At 31.0% G+C, this 20,173-nt stretch overlaps 3 protein-coding genes across 12 annotated transcripts in view; 2 read left to right on the top strand and 1 right to left on the bottom strand.

Moving 5' to 3' along the window:
* Positions 1-403: 403 nt before the first annotated feature.
* On the top strand, positions 404-9,011 carry LOC138939673 (uncharacterized). 4 transcript variants are annotated; one of them, XM_070307716.1, is made up of 8 exons: positions 404-770; positions 1,070-1,183; positions 1,259-1,405; positions 1,488-1,698; positions 1,859-5,906; positions 5,986-6,196; positions 6,291-6,442; positions 8,066-9,011. In XM_070307716.1, the coding sequence occupies exons 1-7, from the start codon at positions 699-701 to the stop codon at positions 6,399-6,401; spliced, it is 4,914 nt and encodes a 1,637-aa protein (XP_070163817.1). In that variant the 5' UTR covers positions 404-698; the 3' UTR covers positions 6,402-6,442; positions 8,066-9,011. The 4 variants fall into 4 exon arrangements, with proteins under 4 accessions (XP_070163817.1, XP_070163814.1, XP_070163816.1 ...); XM_070307713.1 differs by having other exon boundaries at positions 1,817-5,906; XM_070307715.1 differs by lacking the exon at positions 8,066-9,011 and adding an exon at positions 6,777-6,819 and having other exon boundaries at positions 1,817-5,906.
* On the top strand, positions 6,884-18,622 carry Agt (O-6-alkylguanine-DNA alkyltransferase). 3 transcript variants are annotated; one of them, XR_011447882.1, is made up of 3 exons: positions 6,884-7,531; positions 16,672-16,991; positions 18,327-18,622. XR_011447882.1 is itself a non-coding variant. In XM_070307724.1 (2 exons), coding segments are annotated over exons 1-2 (558 nt in total). In that variant the 5' UTR covers positions 6,884-6,974; the 3' UTR covers positions 16,673-17,122. The 3 variants fall into 3 exon arrangements, 2 of the variants coding, with proteins under 2 accessions (XP_070163825.1, XP_070163824.1); XM_070307724.1 differs by lacking the exon at positions 18,327-18,622 and having other exon boundaries at positions 16,672-17,122; XM_070307723.1 differs by lacking the exons at positions 16,672-16,991; positions 18,327-18,622 and adding an exon at positions 13,794-14,006.
* The window catches only part of LOC138939674 (uncharacterized), a 61,462-nt gene continuing 51,268 nt past the window's right edge, over positions 9,980-20,173 (bottom strand). For 4 of the 5 annotated variants that reach the window (XM_070307718.1, XM_070307721.1, XM_070307722.1 and 1 more), the window contains 11 exons: positions 18,389-18,546; positions 14,223-14,417; positions 13,748-13,857; positions 13,288-13,454; positions 12,963-13,118; positions 12,661-12,728; positions 12,239-12,319; positions 11,925-12,086; positions 11,397-11,594; positions 11,065-11,169; positions 9,980-10,898 (listed from right to left, as the gene is read on the bottom strand). In XM_070307718.1, coding sequence (XP_070163819.1) covers positions 10,762-10,898; positions 11,065-11,169; positions 11,397-11,594; positions 11,925-12,086; positions 12,239-12,319; positions 12,661-12,728; positions 12,963-13,118; positions 13,288-13,454; positions 13,748-13,857; positions 14,223-14,417; positions 18,389-18,546 — 1,537 coding nt within the window. In that variant the 3' untranslated portion in view covers positions 9,980-10,761. The remainder of the gene's footprint in view (positions 10,899-11,064; positions 11,170-11,396; positions 11,595-11,924; positions 12,087-12,238; positions 12,320-12,660; positions 12,729-12,962; positions 13,119-13,287; positions 13,455-13,747; positions 13,858-14,222; positions 14,418-18,388; positions 18,547-20,173) is intronic. The other variant, XM_070307719.1, reaches the window with a different exon arrangement.

Below are 20,173 nucleotides of genomic sequence, written 5' to 3'. Positions count from 1 at the left end.
TTATCGTTTATCTTCCTCTAATTTTCTAGTTTTGTTTCGACATTTTACTATTATATAGGTATACACATATAAATATTTTAATAATAAAATATATATATATATATTGATATTTATATAGTATATTAGAATTTAAAAAATTACATGTAGCTAATAAAATATGCAATTAAAGCCATTAATGAAGAATATACGTCCGATCCATAATTTATTTTTAAAATGTGGTACAAGAACGCACCAAGTGGTGATTTTACCAATGGTGAGAAAATGAATATAACTACATAATTCTAGTCTCTAAAATAGATGTAGGTGGCGGTATTACATCTAGTAAATTGCTGATTTAGTAAATCGAAAGCCATGCGGATTGCGGATTAACCAATATTTTCACGAATGAAAACAGTGGCGCTCGCATTTTCTGGATCTCTTATTATTCATGTTTCTCTCTTTGAAATAAGTAAACAAAGTGGAAGTTATGTTTTAAATTGAAAATTTTCAATTGTATGTTAGATAAAGCGTGGCTGATGGACAAAATTGTTACTATATTTCATTTCTTTTTGTCAAAACGATTAAAAAAACAAGTGTGAAAACATGTGCAAAGCATATAAAAGTATTTTCGTGTTCACAAAGTTAACATGAGATTGTGAGTGTCCCTTGTATAAAAAACGATATATATTTTTTTTTTTTTAAATACGCAATTGCGCAGGATGGATTTTGCAATAGAACGGCTGCACAATGTAGATAAAACGCGCTTTGTCTTCGGTATGCCCAATCAATCTGTAAGTAAAATATTAATAACAAAAATAATTAATATATAACAAAAAAAAGATGTGTATCATATACATAGAGAAGTAAAATTTTCATTGAAGTAATTATAAAATTTTAATTTTTATTTAAATTTTTTGCTTTAATATTTATTGTTTGAAAAAACATTAACTTTATTATATGATGCAAAGTTAATTCTGAAACATTATTTATTTAACTTAAATGTTCTTTCTATTATATATATATATATATATATAAAAAACTTTTTTTTCTTACAAATTCTTTTAATACAATTATGTTTAAATTTTTTCAGTATAGTTGTGGTAGAAGCAAGGAGAATATGATTATTTGCCTTAGCCTACTTGTATCCCGTAGACATTGCATATTTATTCGTAACAATGATGATTTGTATATCACAGATTTAAAAGTATGTATAGAACATAGTCATTTTGACATTATCAATTTTTTGAATAATATTAAAAAACTTTTGGAGTTTTATCAGAGCTCAAATGGTGTTTATATCAATGGTGTGGTACAAAAATCTCATCAGATGGTCAAACTATGTGAGAATGACATTATTGGAATTGGTTGTTCAGATGCTGATCCAAATAATAATACATTCTATACCTACAAAGTTTGCATTATTGAGGTAGGATATTTTAGGAATAATATTTAATGTTTGTAGCAAAAATATTTCTGTGTTATTAAAACTTTGTTATTGATTTTTTTAGTCATTCTCTCTTGACAAAAAAGTAGAAATTAGTGCTTTATCAAGCACAGTTTTAAATGATAATGTACTGCCAGCAATATCTACTTCTCCTGCAGAACGTATTTTAGGAAAAAAACATGGATATAATTCAGATTGTGATATTCAAGTGCCAAATAAAAAATCAAAAAATACAGATAGAAATACACATCGTTTTGAAGCTACTCTATTGAAAGGTAAATTCTTATTTTTTCCAATAGTAGATAATCAAAAGGAAGATTCTATTCGTAATGTAAATTCTATGTAGTCAATTCTATTCTTAAATTAAAGAAATTAATGAAATTTTTGTTGCAGAAAAAAATAATTCAAATTTTTCTTGTAACAACCAAATTTTAGCTAGTAGTAGTACTACAAATAATTCAACAGAAACTACATCTCAAATTGTGGCTATGGAAATAGAAGATGACATTGAAATAATTCACACATCTCTCGCACAAGAAGTAAAGAATCGAGATATTGAAGATAATAAATCTGCTAACTGTTTAAATATCAATAAATCGAATTTTAATGAAGAAATGGATATAATTATTGATGAGAATAATAAAGATAAAAGTGATGATAGTAATAAAAACACAAATAAAACAGATGTTGAAAAAGAAAAATCAAATAGTACTGATAAAACAAATGATACATTAAATCTCCCGAAGAATTCAAACTTTGTACAATCCGAAGATCAAATTATTATAGTGGAAGATGAACAAATAACAGACGATGATGAAGAAGCATCTATAGTATCTGTTAACATGACTTGTGACACATCATTGATAAAATTGAAAAAAATAAAATATGAACCAAAGACACGATTTTCAGAGATTGATGTTATTGATTTAAGTGATGATGAAGAAGGAGTGTTTCCATGTTCCCAATTATTTGATATCAAATATGAAGATAATACAGAGAATGGAAGCAAACAAGAGGACATCAACAATGATGATCAGAATATTGAAAAAATTGACGATGTGGATGACGTCATTTTTTTAACAGACAGTGAAGATGAAGATAATCCATGGTTGGAAAGATTATCTAGAAGTCAACTATCTAACGAGGATAAAAAGTTTGATTCTAATAATGCAGTTGTAAAAGAGGAAGTCGATTTGAGAATTTGGAAACAAGATGATGATATTTTTAATATAAATACAAATGTAGACGACGAGTCTAAGAAATTAGAAAATATTAGTAATAATAATAATGACAGTAATAGGAATAATAACATGACAGTAATAGATAATAATAGTGATGATAGTAATAGTAATAATAACTTACTGACGACAGAAATGAAAGCGATAGATGATGTCGATCCTTCTAACGAGCCTAGTCCGAAATATACTGATGATGCAAATAAACGAAAAACTGATACAGAGATAAACGCAGAATTAGATAAAGAAACATTACATGTAGAGAGTACAAAACAAAAGTTAGTTGCAAAAAAGTCAGTCACAAAACGATTAATTCCAGTAATAGAACCGTTAAATTTACCTATAAGAAGACGAATCAATAGTAGCAAAGATAAAGCACAAAAGGTTAAAGAGAAATCACCCTCAAAGTTAAGAAAAGAAAAGGAAATGTCAAAATTAAGAGAAAAAATTAATGATAACTTTTACATTAAAAAACATAAGCATCGTGAAAAAACATCTAAATCGATGGCTGACTGCCATTCATCAAGTGAAACAAAAGCTATTTCTAAAGATGAAAAAAAAATGATAATCGAAAAGAGAAAAATGAGATTAAAAGAGATTGCTGAAGAGAAAAAGAAACTGTCCGTCGATAGTGACAAGAATATTAAGCGCAGAGCTGCTAAAGCGATAGCTAAAGTATCATTGAAAAATCGAGGCGATTTTCTCATCAATGAGCAAGAACCCGCAACATCTAAATCACATTCAAATAAGTCCATAAACTTGCCAAAATCGAATAATATTCAATTTAAAGAACGATTAACGGATAAAACTGATATGCTGAAGAAATCTTCAACTTCTAACAACAGAAGACAAAAATCATGTCAAAAAGATGACGTTTCTAAAGATACAATAAACACTATATCCACATCGTTAAAACAGTCTTTACAATTGGATAATATGAATACTATTCAAGCACCTAAGAATAGCATACAGGACTCCAAAATGATAGATAGTAGGGGGAAAAAAGGCAGCTATAGCAAGGAGATGAAAAAAAACAATGTAAAGATATCCGAACGAGATAGATCAACTGAACATGCTGTGGTACAAACAGAAAATTTTTCATCAAACAATTTGAAATCGAGCTTTAAATATAAAAAAAAGAAGACTGTGACTTTTCTCGAAAAATCAGAAATAAGAGAATACGAAATCGATCAATGTAATTCTTTAAAGAAATTAGTGGGGAAAGATGCACCTATACCTGTGAATAAATTAAGAACATCTATGGCCAGTACAGAATGGAGTCCGAAATTGGAAGAATTTCTGCTATGCATTTTCAAGTGGAATCCGGTGTGGCTCGAAGAGCAGCGATATTTGAAGACGCAACCACCGATTGTATCGCAATGCGAACTTCAAATTATGAGATTAAGCTATGATTCCTATAAACAGTATTATGAAATCATGATGCCTCTCCTATTACTTGAGATATGGTGCGCAATGACCAAAGAGTTTGAAATGATTGAGAAGAATAAACAGCGTGCTACAATGATGTGTTCTGTAGTCGAGAATCCTACATCTACTCCTATACCATCGACCAGTTTATTCCTGACAACTCTGAAACTTGAGGTGTTAGTTAAAAAGGAGGATTTCAATAAACTGCATCCCATTTATGGGGATTTAGTGTGCTTCGAGTATGTCACAAATGTACATGGAAAACCAATTGTCAACAGGACATTCGCATATGTTATCAACATGCAACAAACAATTATCAGGGATTTCACGCATTACAACCAAGATCTAAGGAAGTATGTCAAAAATCCATATGCTATGATAACATATACTTTGTTCATGCGACCTCTCCAGCACAATATCCCTATGAATAGAGTGCAAAGAGTCCGAACGGTTATGTATCTACGAGCGAATATAAGAATGGTACAAGCACTGCAATATCTTCCTCAGTCACCGCTCTCGAAAATAATTTTGAATCCAAAAATTGAAGAATATCAATTGCCGTTGATGGATCAGCACTTTACATGTTCTTCATTGGTCACGGGAGACGATTTGAATTCGAAACAGATGGAGGCTGTATTCAGAGTAACAGAAACTGTGCTAAAAAAGGAGGCTAAACTATGCTTTATTCAAGGACCGCCAGGAACTGGCAAGTCTAAAGTGATTGTGAACCTGGTGACTCAAATATTACACGGCGAGCACACAAACCGGAAATCCTTGAGGATCCTAGTTTGTGCACCGTCTAATGCCGCCATCGACGAAATTGTATTAAGGCTTCTGGACATCAGGTCTAAGTTAAAAAAGAAACGTTTCAATATGGTACGCATTGGCCGATTGGAATATATGCATCCAATGACTAAACCCATTTCCGTGACGGAATTGGCAAAGCGACACTTGACGAAAATGACGCAGGAAGCAGTTAGGTCGGATAATATCGAAGATATAGCGATATTAGAAGCACGGATTAATTCGCTTAAAGCCGAGCTCGCAAGTTGCCAAAATAAAGATGAAGAGAAGAAGAAAGAATTAAATAGAAAACTAGTGGAAACGTCGACGAGACATGAAATACTGAAACGTGGCAAACCTATTAATGAGTTCAATGCAAAAGATCGTGCTAAATTTCAGCGTATGTCGGAAAACATAATTCTTGATGGCGCCGATATAATCGCTTGTACGCTTTCGTCCTGTTACACCAATCAGATGGAATCCAATTTTGGAGGCTACAAGGGAAGAATATCTGTCTGCATTGTTGATGAAGCAACACAAAGTTGCGAAGCGGAGACCCTGATACCATTGATGTTGGGAGTGAGAACGCTGGTCCTGGTTGGTGATCCAAATCAATTACCCGCGACTATCTTGAGTCAGCAAGCGAAGAAACTGGGATTAGATCAGTCGGTATTTTCGAGGATACAGAACACTTTCGCGATGCAACAGAAAAATCCTATAATAATGTTGAACATGCAATATCGTATGGATTACGCCATTTCGTATTGGCCGAATAAATATTTCTATGATGGAAGATTGCAAAACATTGTTGAACATAGAATGAATTTTCCATTTCACTCCTATAGAGTGTTGGATCATGATTTCATGCAAAACAAAGACAAATTTTCCAACACCATCGAAGCAGAGTTCGTTGCAAATATTATTCTCGCTATGCTGATGTTTGCAAACTGGGAGAATACGAGCGATACTATTTCTCTCGGAGTTATCACACCGTACAACAATCAAAGGACGCTTATATTGTATAAAATAAACGAAAAGTAAGTTGTGAAAGCAACGATTGTTTTTTCCTTTACTATGATAAATTTGCAAATTTATTACGAGACTGATACCTTTCAGGATATCTTCTATATCGGATAATCTGAAAAAGAAAATTAACTTTGAAGTTAATACGGTTGACAGTTTTCAAGGTCAAGAACGAGATGTTATAATAATGTCTTGCGTGAGAAGCCATGGTATTGGATTTTTGTCAGACAAACAAAGACTCTGTGTAGCACTCACAAGAGCTAAACACAGCCTAATATTATGTGGAAATTTTAACACCTTTTTGGTAAACAAGAAGAATCTTGAACTTGAATTTTAGAAATTTTTTGTTTTTCTATATTTTTTTTACAATTTAAATCGAATGAATCTTTGTTTTACAGAAGGATAAAATGTGGAATGCATTATTATCTGATGCAAAAAGCCGCGGGATTTTGTGTCGGGTCAATGCTAATGCAACACCTGCTATCATCAAACAATTCATCGTTAAATAGGGAAATTGTAATAAAGCTTTTTGATGTACTGAAAATATTATGTAAGTCATATTTTATATGTTTTGTATACATCTTGTGAATATCTAGCTCTTAATTTGCATATTTAAATATACATTACTTTTAAATAAAAATGTATTATAAATATCCCAAGAGAATATTAATTTATAATACTTTTCATATTTTTACCTTTATTATATATTCTCATATATATATAACTTTTCAGACAAGTGGGAAACTAGCCGATAAGAGCCAAGGCGGATGGAGTTCGCGCAACGATATCCGTGCCTTGGCTCTTTTGCCAATTTCCCATTTAATTGTTCTTACCCCGAGCCTATTGCTACTATTAATAAATTTTTCTTTTATCAATTGTACTAGTGAATGAAAGACTATAAAGTAAATATAACGTACAACTTTCGGCCAATCAATGCTACTCTGCTATTGCGCTTGCGCCTATTCTTTCGTCAAATATTGTGATGAAATAAACGATTGACGCAGTTCAGAACCGTTCAAGATAAATCTAACGTTATTTGTCGATTACACCTATAAGTGATATTCTTTAATTGTTTCATAATCATGGTTTTATTTCGAAGTATAACGATAGACGAATACAAAAACAAATATACGACGTTCCAACAGTTGTATGCATTCCACCAAACACCTTTCGGGAAATGTCTCATTGCTATAACTGACACCGATGAAGATGTAATTTATTTAGGATTTGTCGACGAGGACGAGAGCAAAGCTCTGGAAGTTTTAAAGCAAAAATGGCCGAAGACTAAAACATTAAAAGATACTGAAAACAAAACAAAGACTGTCATTGAGAAAATTTTTCATCCTGACACATCTCACCTGCATTCTATTCGCGTCCTAATGAAAGGTACAAAGTTTCAAATTAAGGTGTGGAGATCTTTGATAAGTATCCCTAAGGAAACGATCACTACGTATGAAAAGATTGCGCAGACGATTGATAATCCTAAAGCCGCAATAGCAGTAGGAAGTGCAACTTCTAAGAATTATATTGCATATATTGTACCATGTCATCGTGTGAAAGGAAAGAATGGTAGCAATAAATATGCTTGGGGAATAGAAAGAAAGGAAGCCATCCTGGAATATGAAAGTCAAAATATATAGTATGAAATATTACAGATATATCTAATCATTTTCTATTCTCATATAAATATAAATATATATAAACAGAATGTCTGATATGGACTGTATCACCTTTCGTAGAATAGATGAAACTGAGGAGAAAAGTCCTTTACCATTTCGTGATTTTTGTAATAATTATTGAAAAATTAATTAAAAAAGATCGATCAATTCGCGCGAGTATTAACGCGCGGCAAGAAAGGATGCCCCGTTGATATGTGCATGGTTGCTAGGACTTTTCTTTTTGTTTTATCAGACACCATGTATAATGCATATTTTTGTACTTATTTGTATTACTCTAAAGCTTTTTATTTTTATTTTGTAATTACTCTTAAATCCAAGTTATGTTTAACTATAGGGTAGTCAGTCGTACAATTTATATATGTATACATGAGTTCTTTACATTCTCTTTGCTAGCAAATATGAAAAAAGAACGTGAATATAATACATTTCTATTTCGTAATTAGTTAATGTTTCTTAAAAATATCATCTTATATCCAATTTATGTTTAACTGTAGATAGTGCTACCGGTATGAACAGAAGGAATGGCAGCAGTAAAAATGGCTAGGGAGTAGAGTGGAAGAAAACTGTCTTGGAACATAAAAACAAACACATATGTAGCATAAAATATTACAAATATTTATCATTTTCTACTCTCATATATACATATATATAATACATATTTTTGCATTTATTTGTATTCATCTAAAGCTTTTTATTTTTATTTTGTCATTACCCTTATATTCAATGTATGTTTAACTGTAGATAGTTCGTACAATTCATATACATACGATTTCTTTTTATTCTCTCTGCTATCAAATATCTTAAAAAAAAAAATGTGAATAATACATAATCAATTAAAGACATATTACATAAGTTCTTCTTTTTTATCTTAGACATGTAATATATAAATCGCACATATATATTGGCGATAAAGATTAATTTTTCTTACATACAATAGTTCATGTAAAAGTACAAAATTCCTTTCGTTAGTATAATAAAATACAATGAATATACACATGCATATCCTATAAAGATCCTTCTTTTGGTGCCAAATATTTCTTAAAGATATCAATTATTGTCACATATATTTATAGTACATTTTCTTGTATATGTCGGCCAGTTATATAATTCTGCTAAATACTTATACATAATTATAAATATAAATATAAATAGAAATTGAGTTTTTCATTACGCAAATCACATACTTTAATGAAAAATTATATTTCTGCACCTTAATAGTTTTTGATGATTTTTTGAGTTATATTTCGCGGAAACAGTAATATGTATCTATTGCGATTTATCTTTAAATCTTATTTTAAGTAATTTTTATTCTGTAACACATCTCACATTTTATTATTGCTTGCTTGTCTCATTTATACAACTATACATCCTTCATAATAATTACAATGAGTAAACTCTTTTTGCTATTATTTATATTAAATACAAGTTACATACCCAAGAAACGTACTTATAAAAATGTAAAACTGAATTGTCAGTGACATAAAGTTTATATTACTAGTTATAATTTTTTGTACAATTTTGTAATTAGGCAAAAGTAATAAATGTATATTTTTCGTAAAATGTTTTACACTATTAATATTATATACTAATAAATAATTAATAAGTTTACACATTATGTACATCTATCTTCATTTTTATATTAGTTTAACTATGAGAGCAAGTTAGAATCACGAATAGCATAGATATAAATTTAGTATCAAAATCTTTTATAAACGCGATTATGATAAATATTATATTTTTATGTAATATTAATTTTGTAATTTACATTTTTACATAAAAAATGTCCTATCATTAAAAAACATTTTTTTAAAATCGCTCTGTCATATAATTAGAAATTAGTTTTTCTTTTGCTTTTTATTATTATATTTTATGTATAGATTTTCATTCTTAGTATTAGATATTTAATTTCACATTTGGACATTTGTCTAAGCGAATATGATAAAATACATTTCAATTCTGAAATCTCAATCATAATTAATACAAAGCATGAGGCACGCTTTCACTCGTCTTTTTAACTTATCTTCTTAGTACTTACACGGAGTTTGTAATTTTTTATTCCTTAATAGAATTCGATGATATGTATTTTTCGCAATAATACATTTCTCTTCTCATACTTAATATTATATATATATATATATATATATATATATATATATAATAGTCATTTATCTCTAATAGAGAAGAAAGGAAACTAGAAATTGAAACATATTAAAATAATAGCTTTGTCAGTCTTTGAAATTGTGTAATTCATATATTCTTTCGTTAAGCTATATTTATTTTATTTATGGCTTGTTTTTTTTCTCTGTTCTACAGAATTCTAAGAAATATCTCATTTCACTTACATTATCATAAAAAAGATATCACTATCGAGAGTCTAAGTGATAAAAGACACCTATACGTGATCTGTTTTATTTAATTTAAAAAAATTTAATGTTAATTATTATAAAATTTTATCTTTGAATCCATTTTTTCAGAAAATAAAATAAATTTATTATTACATAATTGTTTACAAAATTGTAGTCAAATACTTTTTTACTATCGTATTTATATTTTAATTTATAGAGAGAGAGAGTTTGTTTCGTAAAAGAATCATTATTTATTTGTATGCAGGCAGCTGCTCTTTGGATTTTCGTGAATGAAAGTCTCGCGTAAAACTTCTTGCATCATACAAAGCAATATATAAAAATATGACTGTCGAGATCTAATCTCCCGTATTTATCTATTAAAAAACTAGTTAAATAAATAGTAATAAACCACAGTACATAAAAAAGACAGCGATCAATCACAACTTTATCGTCGATAAAGAGTTTATAATACAGTTTTAGCTCTATTTCTTTTGCGTTTTCTCCAAAATCAATAAAAAAAATCTGAATTCATAAAATTTTTCTCCTTTGTAAGATTTTCTAGCTTACTCGATGGCAAACGTTCTCATTCAATTCTATAATTTTATGAAAAAAATAATTTCTTTCTCAAAATGCAGAATGATATGTGTGCGATGAGAAAATAAAGAGTAAACAGGATACAAAAATTTTCTACACTTTCTACAATATCGTTTCAAGTCGGTCTTTGTAATAAATAACCGATTTCACATCTCTCAATTATCCGCCAGACAAAAATAACAAAAATATGCATCGAAATATCAATATTCATTATCTACCTCGGTAACTATCGAGTCCAAAAGAGAATGTCATTATTTAAGCTTATACGAGGAAGCTACTTCGAGGAACGCGATGAAAACGGTGACGATGAGGAGTGCGAAATTCGTGCACGCTCTCAATCTGCAAGAAGCTGATGAGGAAACTGCATTTCCTGGCACTCGAGTAGTTCCTGTCAAAAGAAAAGATCAAATATTCACTCATTGTTTAACAATAATATTTAACTTTTTATCATAATAAGCAAGATTAAATGAACTTTTTAATTGATTACATATTATTTAATTAATCTTAATCTGAATAGATTGTAAATATAACTGAATGATATAATCTTTTCTTACCCGATAATCTCGATCGCGGAGTTGTCGTAATCCTCATTATTGGATTATGAGGGATCGGTTTCAACGGAGTAGGTGCAGGACTCGGCGAGTTCCCATAACATTGTCCTTAAATAACATTATCATAACATAAAAATTCTCTATCTCTATCATTGCTACGATAGAGTTATAAGGAAAAATGATTTCATTCATATGATCTCATTCATTCAGGATATTTTCCTATATGACTGACTTTACATGAATATACAATATAATAAATATCCAATTACAAATTAAAAATCATGAAATGAAAATATAAGCGGAATACATCAATAAGTGCTTATAAGGATATTTACCCTTTTTGTAGAGACGCATACCCTCCTTTTTGGGATCTATATTTCGTATGCAATGATCGCCAGCTTCTTTGATATATATCTCTTCATCGTTGACGATCAGACCCACGAAGCATTCGTTCGTATTAGTATCGTTTCTCATGGTGTAAGTATACATTACGCCTTTCTCCTCCCACTGCCCCAAGCATAAATATGTTCGCTCTAAAAGTAACGCGCAAAAGCTATATACATTGGAAATACTTTAGGGGGGGGGGGGAAAGAAAAAAAAAGAAAAGTATAAATTTTAAAATCTGATTTTACTCAAAACAAGATTTATTTTTATTAAAATGTATCCAGAGAGCTAGAGAAATTATAAGAGAAAAATATGATAACTGATTTTTGAAAAGAAATATAAATATTTCTATCAGATTATACATATAAGTTACATTTTTGCAACAATATTTCTAGATACAGCAATATTTGTCTAACGCGTCTTAATTTATCTTTTTTTTTTAAATTTAGTGTTTCAACATTTTATAATTGTATACATACCTTCGTACAGTTCTCCGGATTCGCAATCGCTCACTTTAAAATACATTATTTCGCGAGTGTTGCAGTTGCTGCTTAATTCCGCACACATTCCTGACAGATCCGTTATCATCCCCGTATACTGACCCGTAATTGGACAAGGTGACTCCACTACGCGTTCGATACCTTGTTACAAAATATTATCACATTCAATGATAATAATTGTGCATTTAAAAAACATGCGATTTAATATTAGAATATAAGTTTAGGAAGTATAGAATGCAAAAATTCTTACTAGAAGGGTAACTTATGAAGATGTAATATATATTTTAACTTACGTGCTTGAGTCATCCATACCAGTTTATCCAGATTGGGATCGTCGCATAAATTTTCGCGATGAACTGGACTAAAGACCATCCCTATGTGTATTGAATAATATATTATTTTTGTTACATTATATGAGACAAGTGGAAATCCGTCAAAAATAGAAGATTAATAAAAAGTAGAAAAAGATTTCTTTTACAGTTGATATTGTATAGTTATTTATATCCAGACTTATATGTTTTTTATTGTTATTTTAATTTATCTTCTTATTGTGGATTTTATATTATTTCAATTTTATTAAAATTTTATTACAATAGATATTTTAGATTCTTATATATTCTTGGATTCTTGAATATTGAAAGTTCTTGAAAAATCACAATTAACGGTAATAAAATTGCTGCTTAATGAAAAATTGTACAGAATGGAAGTTAATTACCTATCGTAAATTCTAGTACATTTTCACTGCGTTGTCTCATCATTAAGCACACAAAGGCAGCTTGCTCACTGAAATTAAAAATAAATGTTTCGTTTCATTTTTAACTTTTGCTATCAATAAAATAATAGTGACGATATTTTAGAATGTGAAGATGTTAGAGAATATCTATAAAAACAAATTTATTTCAGAGAGAGAGAGAGAGAGAGAGAGAGAGAGAGAGGGGGAGGGAGGAAGAGAGTTTCATATATATTTTTTTTTTTTCGACAAAATGCGCATATAAAATAGTAATCAAATTGACTCACCACTGATCTTTCGAATATACAACATATCGACCAGTCTCCTCATTAGACTCCACCGTAATGAAGGTATAACTATTGTAGCCATTGAGATCGGTGAAAGTCATAGTTCCATTAACTATGAGGGACTCCTCCCACACACCTTGCGCCCACTTTGGGAATCTGATATTTTACGAGAGCATACTGATTTTATTATAATTATTTTATTATAATTATGTTAATATATTATTAGTAAAATATATAATTTTATCCATTGTGATCCAATGCGTCGTGATTTGATCACAAAACAAAATATCTAACGATATCAAAATAATTATTGAAAAATACTCACGTGGCAACATGAGTCTTCACATAATCTGGCACCTTCTTTTGATTTGGACTTTTGCTTAAAATCAAAGTTTCATATCCGCTAGTTGAATTATTTAAATCTTCTGTGCAGCTCGAGTCACTGCTAAACGCCATATAAGTCTTTCCTTTTTTATTATCAACGTGGAATAGCTAAAAATTATATTTTATTTACCACATTTTTTTTTATCGATAATTTTTATGCAAATCGTATATGCATACACATATAATAAAACTTAAAATTTATAATAATATGATATAGATTTTTTTCAAGTTTATGATATAGATTTTTTCAAGTATTAATTATTACATTAAATTATTGACAATAAATATTTTATATTTATCATTTTGCAATGTAATAGACAAATAATTCTTCAAATATTTCTTTATGAATAAACTAAAATGCCGTCTTATAAAATGAGATGATTAATTATCGTGTAACGTACTCCGCATCTATATTGAGGCCTGCCATCATCAGTATTTTTGTTCCAGAGAGCCAGATAATTAGAACCATTTGGTCCAGGCCAACTGCCCAAACAATTGTATGTGAGATCTGCTAGAACGAGATTATAATGATGTATTCCGAATTCGCAACTTTTCTGTTACGATAATCAGTTGGTAACAATAATGATACATTGTATTTAACACACAACACATTTTATTTTACTGATAATAATATTTGTTAGTTGAATCTAATTTATAAAATCTCAAACGTGCTATTAGTTATTTACTATTCAAATTAAAGACTCATAAAAAAAAAAAAAAAAAAAAAAAAAAAATGAAATGTTTCTCTCACATACAAATATATACGTATAAAATAATATATATTCACTATAAATATATTTAAAATAATACGTTTATTTTTCATTTCTGTCATATTTATGTTAAAAATCGCGAAGAAGTTTTGTAAGGAAAACTTACTGTGCATTTCAAAGTTGCATCGTTTGAAGTTCAAATGTAAGATCGAGCCATCCGGGCAATTATTGAATTCGGAAGAGAATGCGTTGCACTCGAATGATATCGCAGAATTATTGTTGAGGCTGTATTTGAAGTGATATAAACCAGCAATAGGGCAGTATTCATTCCGGATCGCCACACCGCCGATTTCTTTCGTGCCTATCGAACAAAAAGAAAAAAAAAATTATTAAGTGACTTTTATGATTTCCTGCATATTTTAAATATATATATATATATATTCCAAATTTATAAATTTGTGTATATATTTTTTCGTAAACACAGTGATATACAGTGCATTTAATAAAATCTTTTGAAATTTATTACTTAGAAAATATAACTTAAGTTTCTGAAAAATAGTACAATCATTAATATTTTTAGAATTACACTCGATTTTTGACAATTCCAACTCACATGTGATCCTTCCGTTGTGAGTTTTATTAAAATATATTTGGACGTGATCATATAAGGTGGCCGGGATTTTCATGAATCCCGAAAGGATGAAATTCGCAGGTATCCTTTATTCACAAAAATCTCAAAAAATAGCTCTCCCGCGGTTTTCATCGGTGCTACAATAAGACCCGATCTATAAGCAGGAAGTAACTGAAATTCCACACCACGTTTTCATCTAAAAGCTTCGACATTTTTCGCTTGTTGTCAAATCACTTGGTCATATCATCTTTTTTTCTTCGCGACGGTAATGCAAAAGGAAAAAAATAGGGAAGGACCGGCGGTGCCTTTAGAATTATTGGAAATGCGTAGATTTCATGTGTAAAGATAATTATTATTTAAATGATATATAATATGTTTCATATATCACTTTGTTATTATTTTTTAATTTATTTTAATTGGATTTTAACGGTCTTTTATGTATATTAGCTCCTATTAAAGGATTTTAACATTGCAATATTCAAAATGCGCACCTTACTCAAATTTTTGCTAGCGATATATTTATTTGTGTAAATACCAATAGCCTTTATTTTGAAAATATGTTAATAACCTTTTTTATCCTTTAAATGTCAACAACTTTATTTTCTTTCAAGAATTTCGAAAAAATGACTTTAGAGAAAGATTACTGTGATCCTAGGCGGCTAAAATCATAACTCCCGCATACATATAAACAAACATTTTCAGTCATAACATTTTTTCTCTCTTTTAAATTCTACTTTTTCACGACTATACAGTTTGTCGAGCAAAAGATAAAATGTTTAGAAATTTATTTTTCAAAATGTTATTTCTTTCTGTCGCATCGCAATTGGGGGCTTCTACGATTGAGTTCTCCTTATTTGGTCTTAGCGGCTTTTACGTATGATGCATTGTATGGAATAGACAATGGAGAATAGAGCTATAAGTAATTTTTTCTCAAAATATATAAAGAGAAAAAAAGGATATGTGAAACTGATTAATAATCTAGTTATATTTTCCAATTAATAATCCAGTTATTATTGTTGGTATATCTTTTATAATTTCATAAATAAACAAGATTTAAAATAATATCTTACGCCAAAATAAGTTACACAATTGCTATCAGTGAATTTTTGATTCCGCACTTATTGCCAGTATTTTTGTATAGGAATTTTTATATAGGTATTTTATATAGGAATTGAAATATGTCGTTTACAATGTATACAAGTATTCGTTTTACAACACAAATATAAATTCGTCGACTGAATAAATGAAATATGTATTGCAATTGAAAAAGGGGGAATATTAGAAAACGTATATCATAATTTCGCGAGATGAGATACGAAAAGGAATAGCGGAACGCGACGGCAGAATCGTCTTTATCAAGTTAGGAATGTGTAAACATTTCTTCCTCCCAGACGCCAGACAACACGGTATAATTTAGCGAAACGAAGAAACGCACAACATACTCGTTCTTTATTGGCGACCGACCATCGGCGCATGTAGTTTCCCTTGCTTATTTCATTGCAGGACGATTAGGACGAGGACCTTCTTGGGCCACTCCCACGCTTCCGACGACGAATACCTACCTGGTTGCTGCATGGATCACGGTTCAGGAAAAAAAAAAGGGAAACAGGAATAGAACATGACAAAGAATGGATGGGAACGCGGGAGGTCGTTTCGACGAAATCTCGGCGTTTTTTCTTCCAGCATTCTTTTATACTCCAGAATGTTTGTCAAAAAGACAAAAGATATAACAAACGAAAAATTAATTATCATTTTTCTTCTAAATTTTTACTTCTTTCATTAATCTTTAAATTATTATTAAAAATTATTATTATTATTAGTATCTTTTTTTTTTATTTTGAGTGAATAAATTTCTATCGATCGTTTTTAGCTTTTTTGAGCCTGAAAGAGCTGAGAACGGTATGTTTTCGCGAGCAAATTTGCCGGATGTGAATTCCTTGCACATCTATGAGATTGCGAAGTCGTCGCTTTGGTCTTTTTATAGGCGACAAGACGTCCCTGAGTTCACCGGCGGCACCATTGAGAGATTCGTTGAAAGACTTCACGCACGGATGTTCGATTATGTTTCTTCCGCCGGACCACCGATCCAGGTTTTCGGTTCCCGTGAAGTTTCTCGCGTGCAACGACACGGATCAAAGCGTGAAACCGAGATTACAAGCGGGAATCGACCTGGCTATCTCGATCTCGCGACAGGTGCAGCTTCTTGGGAGCCGCCACAGGTGAACGTACGTGATAATATACCGGAAGTCGAGGAGGATCAATGCTCATCAGTAATCTTCATTAAGCAACTAATAACGATGTATGGTACGTGATTATGCGCATACCTCTATATGTTAATATGTGCGAATCTTACGCGTTTGAAAGTTTCTTATACACATTTTATTCTCCGTTAACTCTTGACAAAATTACTATCGTACTCAATTTTTTATGTTATAATTCGATAATTCATCTCAATACATGGAAAATAATAATAAAATATTTTGTCGTAAATTATTTCAAAACTGCGTGCAAGCTTTGTATAATTTTCAGTCTCAGCGCCTTCATCCTTTTCGAGATTCAACGACATTCGGGCTAACTTGATTTGCCCGCGATATAATATAAACGATTATACAAATGCATTCCAATCATCTTTGAGAGCGTTTTAATTATCACGCATGTGAGAAAATCACGGTACGTACACGCGTGTACGCGTTCTGCACGCGACGTGCATATAGTGCATTCTTGCACGGCGCAGTGGCCCATTGTTCCCGCAAGCTTCATCACTTCCTTTCGGTCGCTAGGGACCGCGGCCAATTAACGCTAATTATTGAGAACTATTAATTCGCCGACGCGCGAGTACGCCGAACTTAACTCTGCTTCCTCCCTCCGGAGGTCGCGTTGTAATTTGTTTGTTCGATAAACCGGAAGTCCGCAAATTCCTCGAGGACGCTAATACGCACGCCACGTATATAAGAATGCGACTGCTAATTAATAATTCGCGTCAAGTGAATGCACGTTATTTTGCGACACGCTATGTGCTTCATAATACTCTTCTTCGGTAAAAGAAAGCACGCAAAAATAAAACAGACGTGATTCATGATTCCTAAATTTCGCGAAAATATCTTTTTAATCGAAATTAAGTTATATAAAAATGTCTTTGATTAAAAAATTATTAAAAATATAAAAGAGCGTACGTATTGTTTTATTATATTATATATACCATAATTTGTGTGTAAAATCTTTTCATTTAATCATATTATTTCATATTTCTATATTTTATCATTATTAATATCTTTAATAGTTATTTGCTCCTTTCTTCTGTGTTTGTTAGAAATAATATTAGCATTAAATAAAATATCGCTAATAAATCTTATCTCTAATTCTAATTTATTGTCAAGCATTGATATACTTTTCTATACGCGTGTTCTATATTCGCTTTATTTCTTCGGCTGTAAGCGAAATAAACTTCACGATTGCCTAAGAAAAATCGCAATTTGCTCGATAGATACAAAAACTCGCAGTAATTCACATTAGCAATAATTTAACTTGCTTTAACCGTGAGAAAAGGCAGTTATTGAGACAAAACGCTCTGCATTTCTAGCATAAAGTCATGTTCATTACCATAAGTATGTCTCATATTTAGCCCGATGTACGTCATAGGTTGCGGTCTCTGTCTTACGAGCAAATGCGTGATTATCGAGAGAAATCCGGCTTCTACTTACGGTACAGGATCGAGGTGGAGTTCAGTGTGTCGCAGGAGGCCAAGGCAGTCGGCTCGTATATATAACACTTGTTGAGAGCTTCCGAGAACACTTCGATGACATTTCGCGACCTCCGCAATAACCGGAAACACCTTATGCAGTCCTTATTATCATCATACCTGTGCAACAACAAATGCTACAAAATTACAATCATAATATTGATACAATATATGGTGTTATGATATTCACATGCCACATCTTTTGATATTAAAACAGATAGAAAATTATTCTTTTATGAGATATCATTGTTTATTTGCAGTTTTTAAGTATAAGCATTAAATATCTTGATATATTTAAGTCTCAGATTAAGATTCTGCCGCAGTAAGGAACACTTGAAATTAACCGGGGGATAGAGTTCTGTTATTTGCTCTGTTTATAATTTTGAAATATAATTTCTCAACATCATTTTTAAGCGTTTAAATCAGAAAAAATTTCTCTGAAATTAATTTTAATTTGATTACAAAATCGGAAGACAATCATAGTTAAGAGACATCCTTTATAAATATGATACACTAGCCTTGTTGCCTTATACACTTACGATCATAAACGGAAATGCAATATTATTTACGGAATTTATGATGCACGAATCGCGAAGCCGAGGGGAGAGATTGGAAAATTAATAAGCGCTGAAAACCGCAGGAAAAACTTAACTGCGGGTTGTAAAGTAACATAAAAAATGATATCCTGATGGGAACGCCATTAATATCAACTATAAAATATCGGAACGACGATATCCGCGCCATAATATCAAGAGATAATAAATCCTTCTTCCCCTCCCCCCCCCCTCCCTCTCTCTCTCTCTCACTCTGCTTTCTCTCTTTTGATTAAAATCTGTACAGTCTGGAACTCGCACATTCTGCTTTGACAGTCTTGGGATTTCAGGTATATGTCGACGTCGTTCTCATAAGCTTATATTGTATTAAATCAAAGATCTCGTCTTCGTAATCTCAAAGGTAAAAAAACTCTTTTGCGCCTTCAAAACTCCTTGATATATTAATTAAACCGAGAACTTTATATCTATAAAACTAAAACTGTAAAAATTAAAAATATTTTGTTTTCATACAAATAAAAAATGCAAAAGAGTGACATGTTGCGGGGCAAATGACATCGATCCTTGAACTGTCATCGTAAAATATCGGATCTTATATCCGACTCTTTTTCCTATCCTTGAATATTCTCTACGAATTTTCTCATGAAATAAAGGTACACTGAGACATAAGACGACATTAATGGCTGTATAATAGCGACGCGATAGCGTCTCGATTAGAATAGATATTAGCTCTCTCGTGACGAGTCTCTCGTGAATTAACACTCGACTTATCCGACACAGGAAATGGACAATGACGAGTGCAAAAGAAAAAAAAAGGATAAGAACAAGGATCATTCTTATTCCGTGCGGTGCCAATGACTTGATGTAGCAGCATGCGATTTCTCGAGACGAGCTAAATTAAAGACGTAAGAAATTTCACCGGAGAAAATGTTAACAATTAAATAGGTGAAAAGATGAGAGAGAGAGAGAGAGAGAGAGAGAGAGAATTTTTTCTTCAAATTTTTGTTAATTGGTTTCAAGGTATCTACGGCCAAAGAAATTACTCTGAAACACCATGCATAACGTCAAAAATATCGACGATATTGATTCTTAAATGGTGTTTGAACGCAGATTAAGATATAAAAAAGACAAAGTAAAATAAGAGAAAATGAGATGATATTGGTTCAAGACACTGTAAATATCTGAGAAAATCCATT

The sequence above is a fragment of the Polyergus mexicanus genome, unplaced genomic scaffold (genome assembly GCF_030449975.1).
Source record: "Polyergus mexicanus isolate NDT 795.1 unplaced genomic scaffold, iyPolMexi1.0 SCAF_15, whole genome shotgun sequence".
Taxonomy (NCBI): domain Eukaryota; kingdom Metazoa; phylum Arthropoda; class Insecta; order Hymenoptera; family Formicidae; genus Polyergus; species Polyergus mexicanus.
Note: the sequence above shows the minus strand (reverse complement) of the source record. Positions and strands in the feature narration are given on the sequence as shown.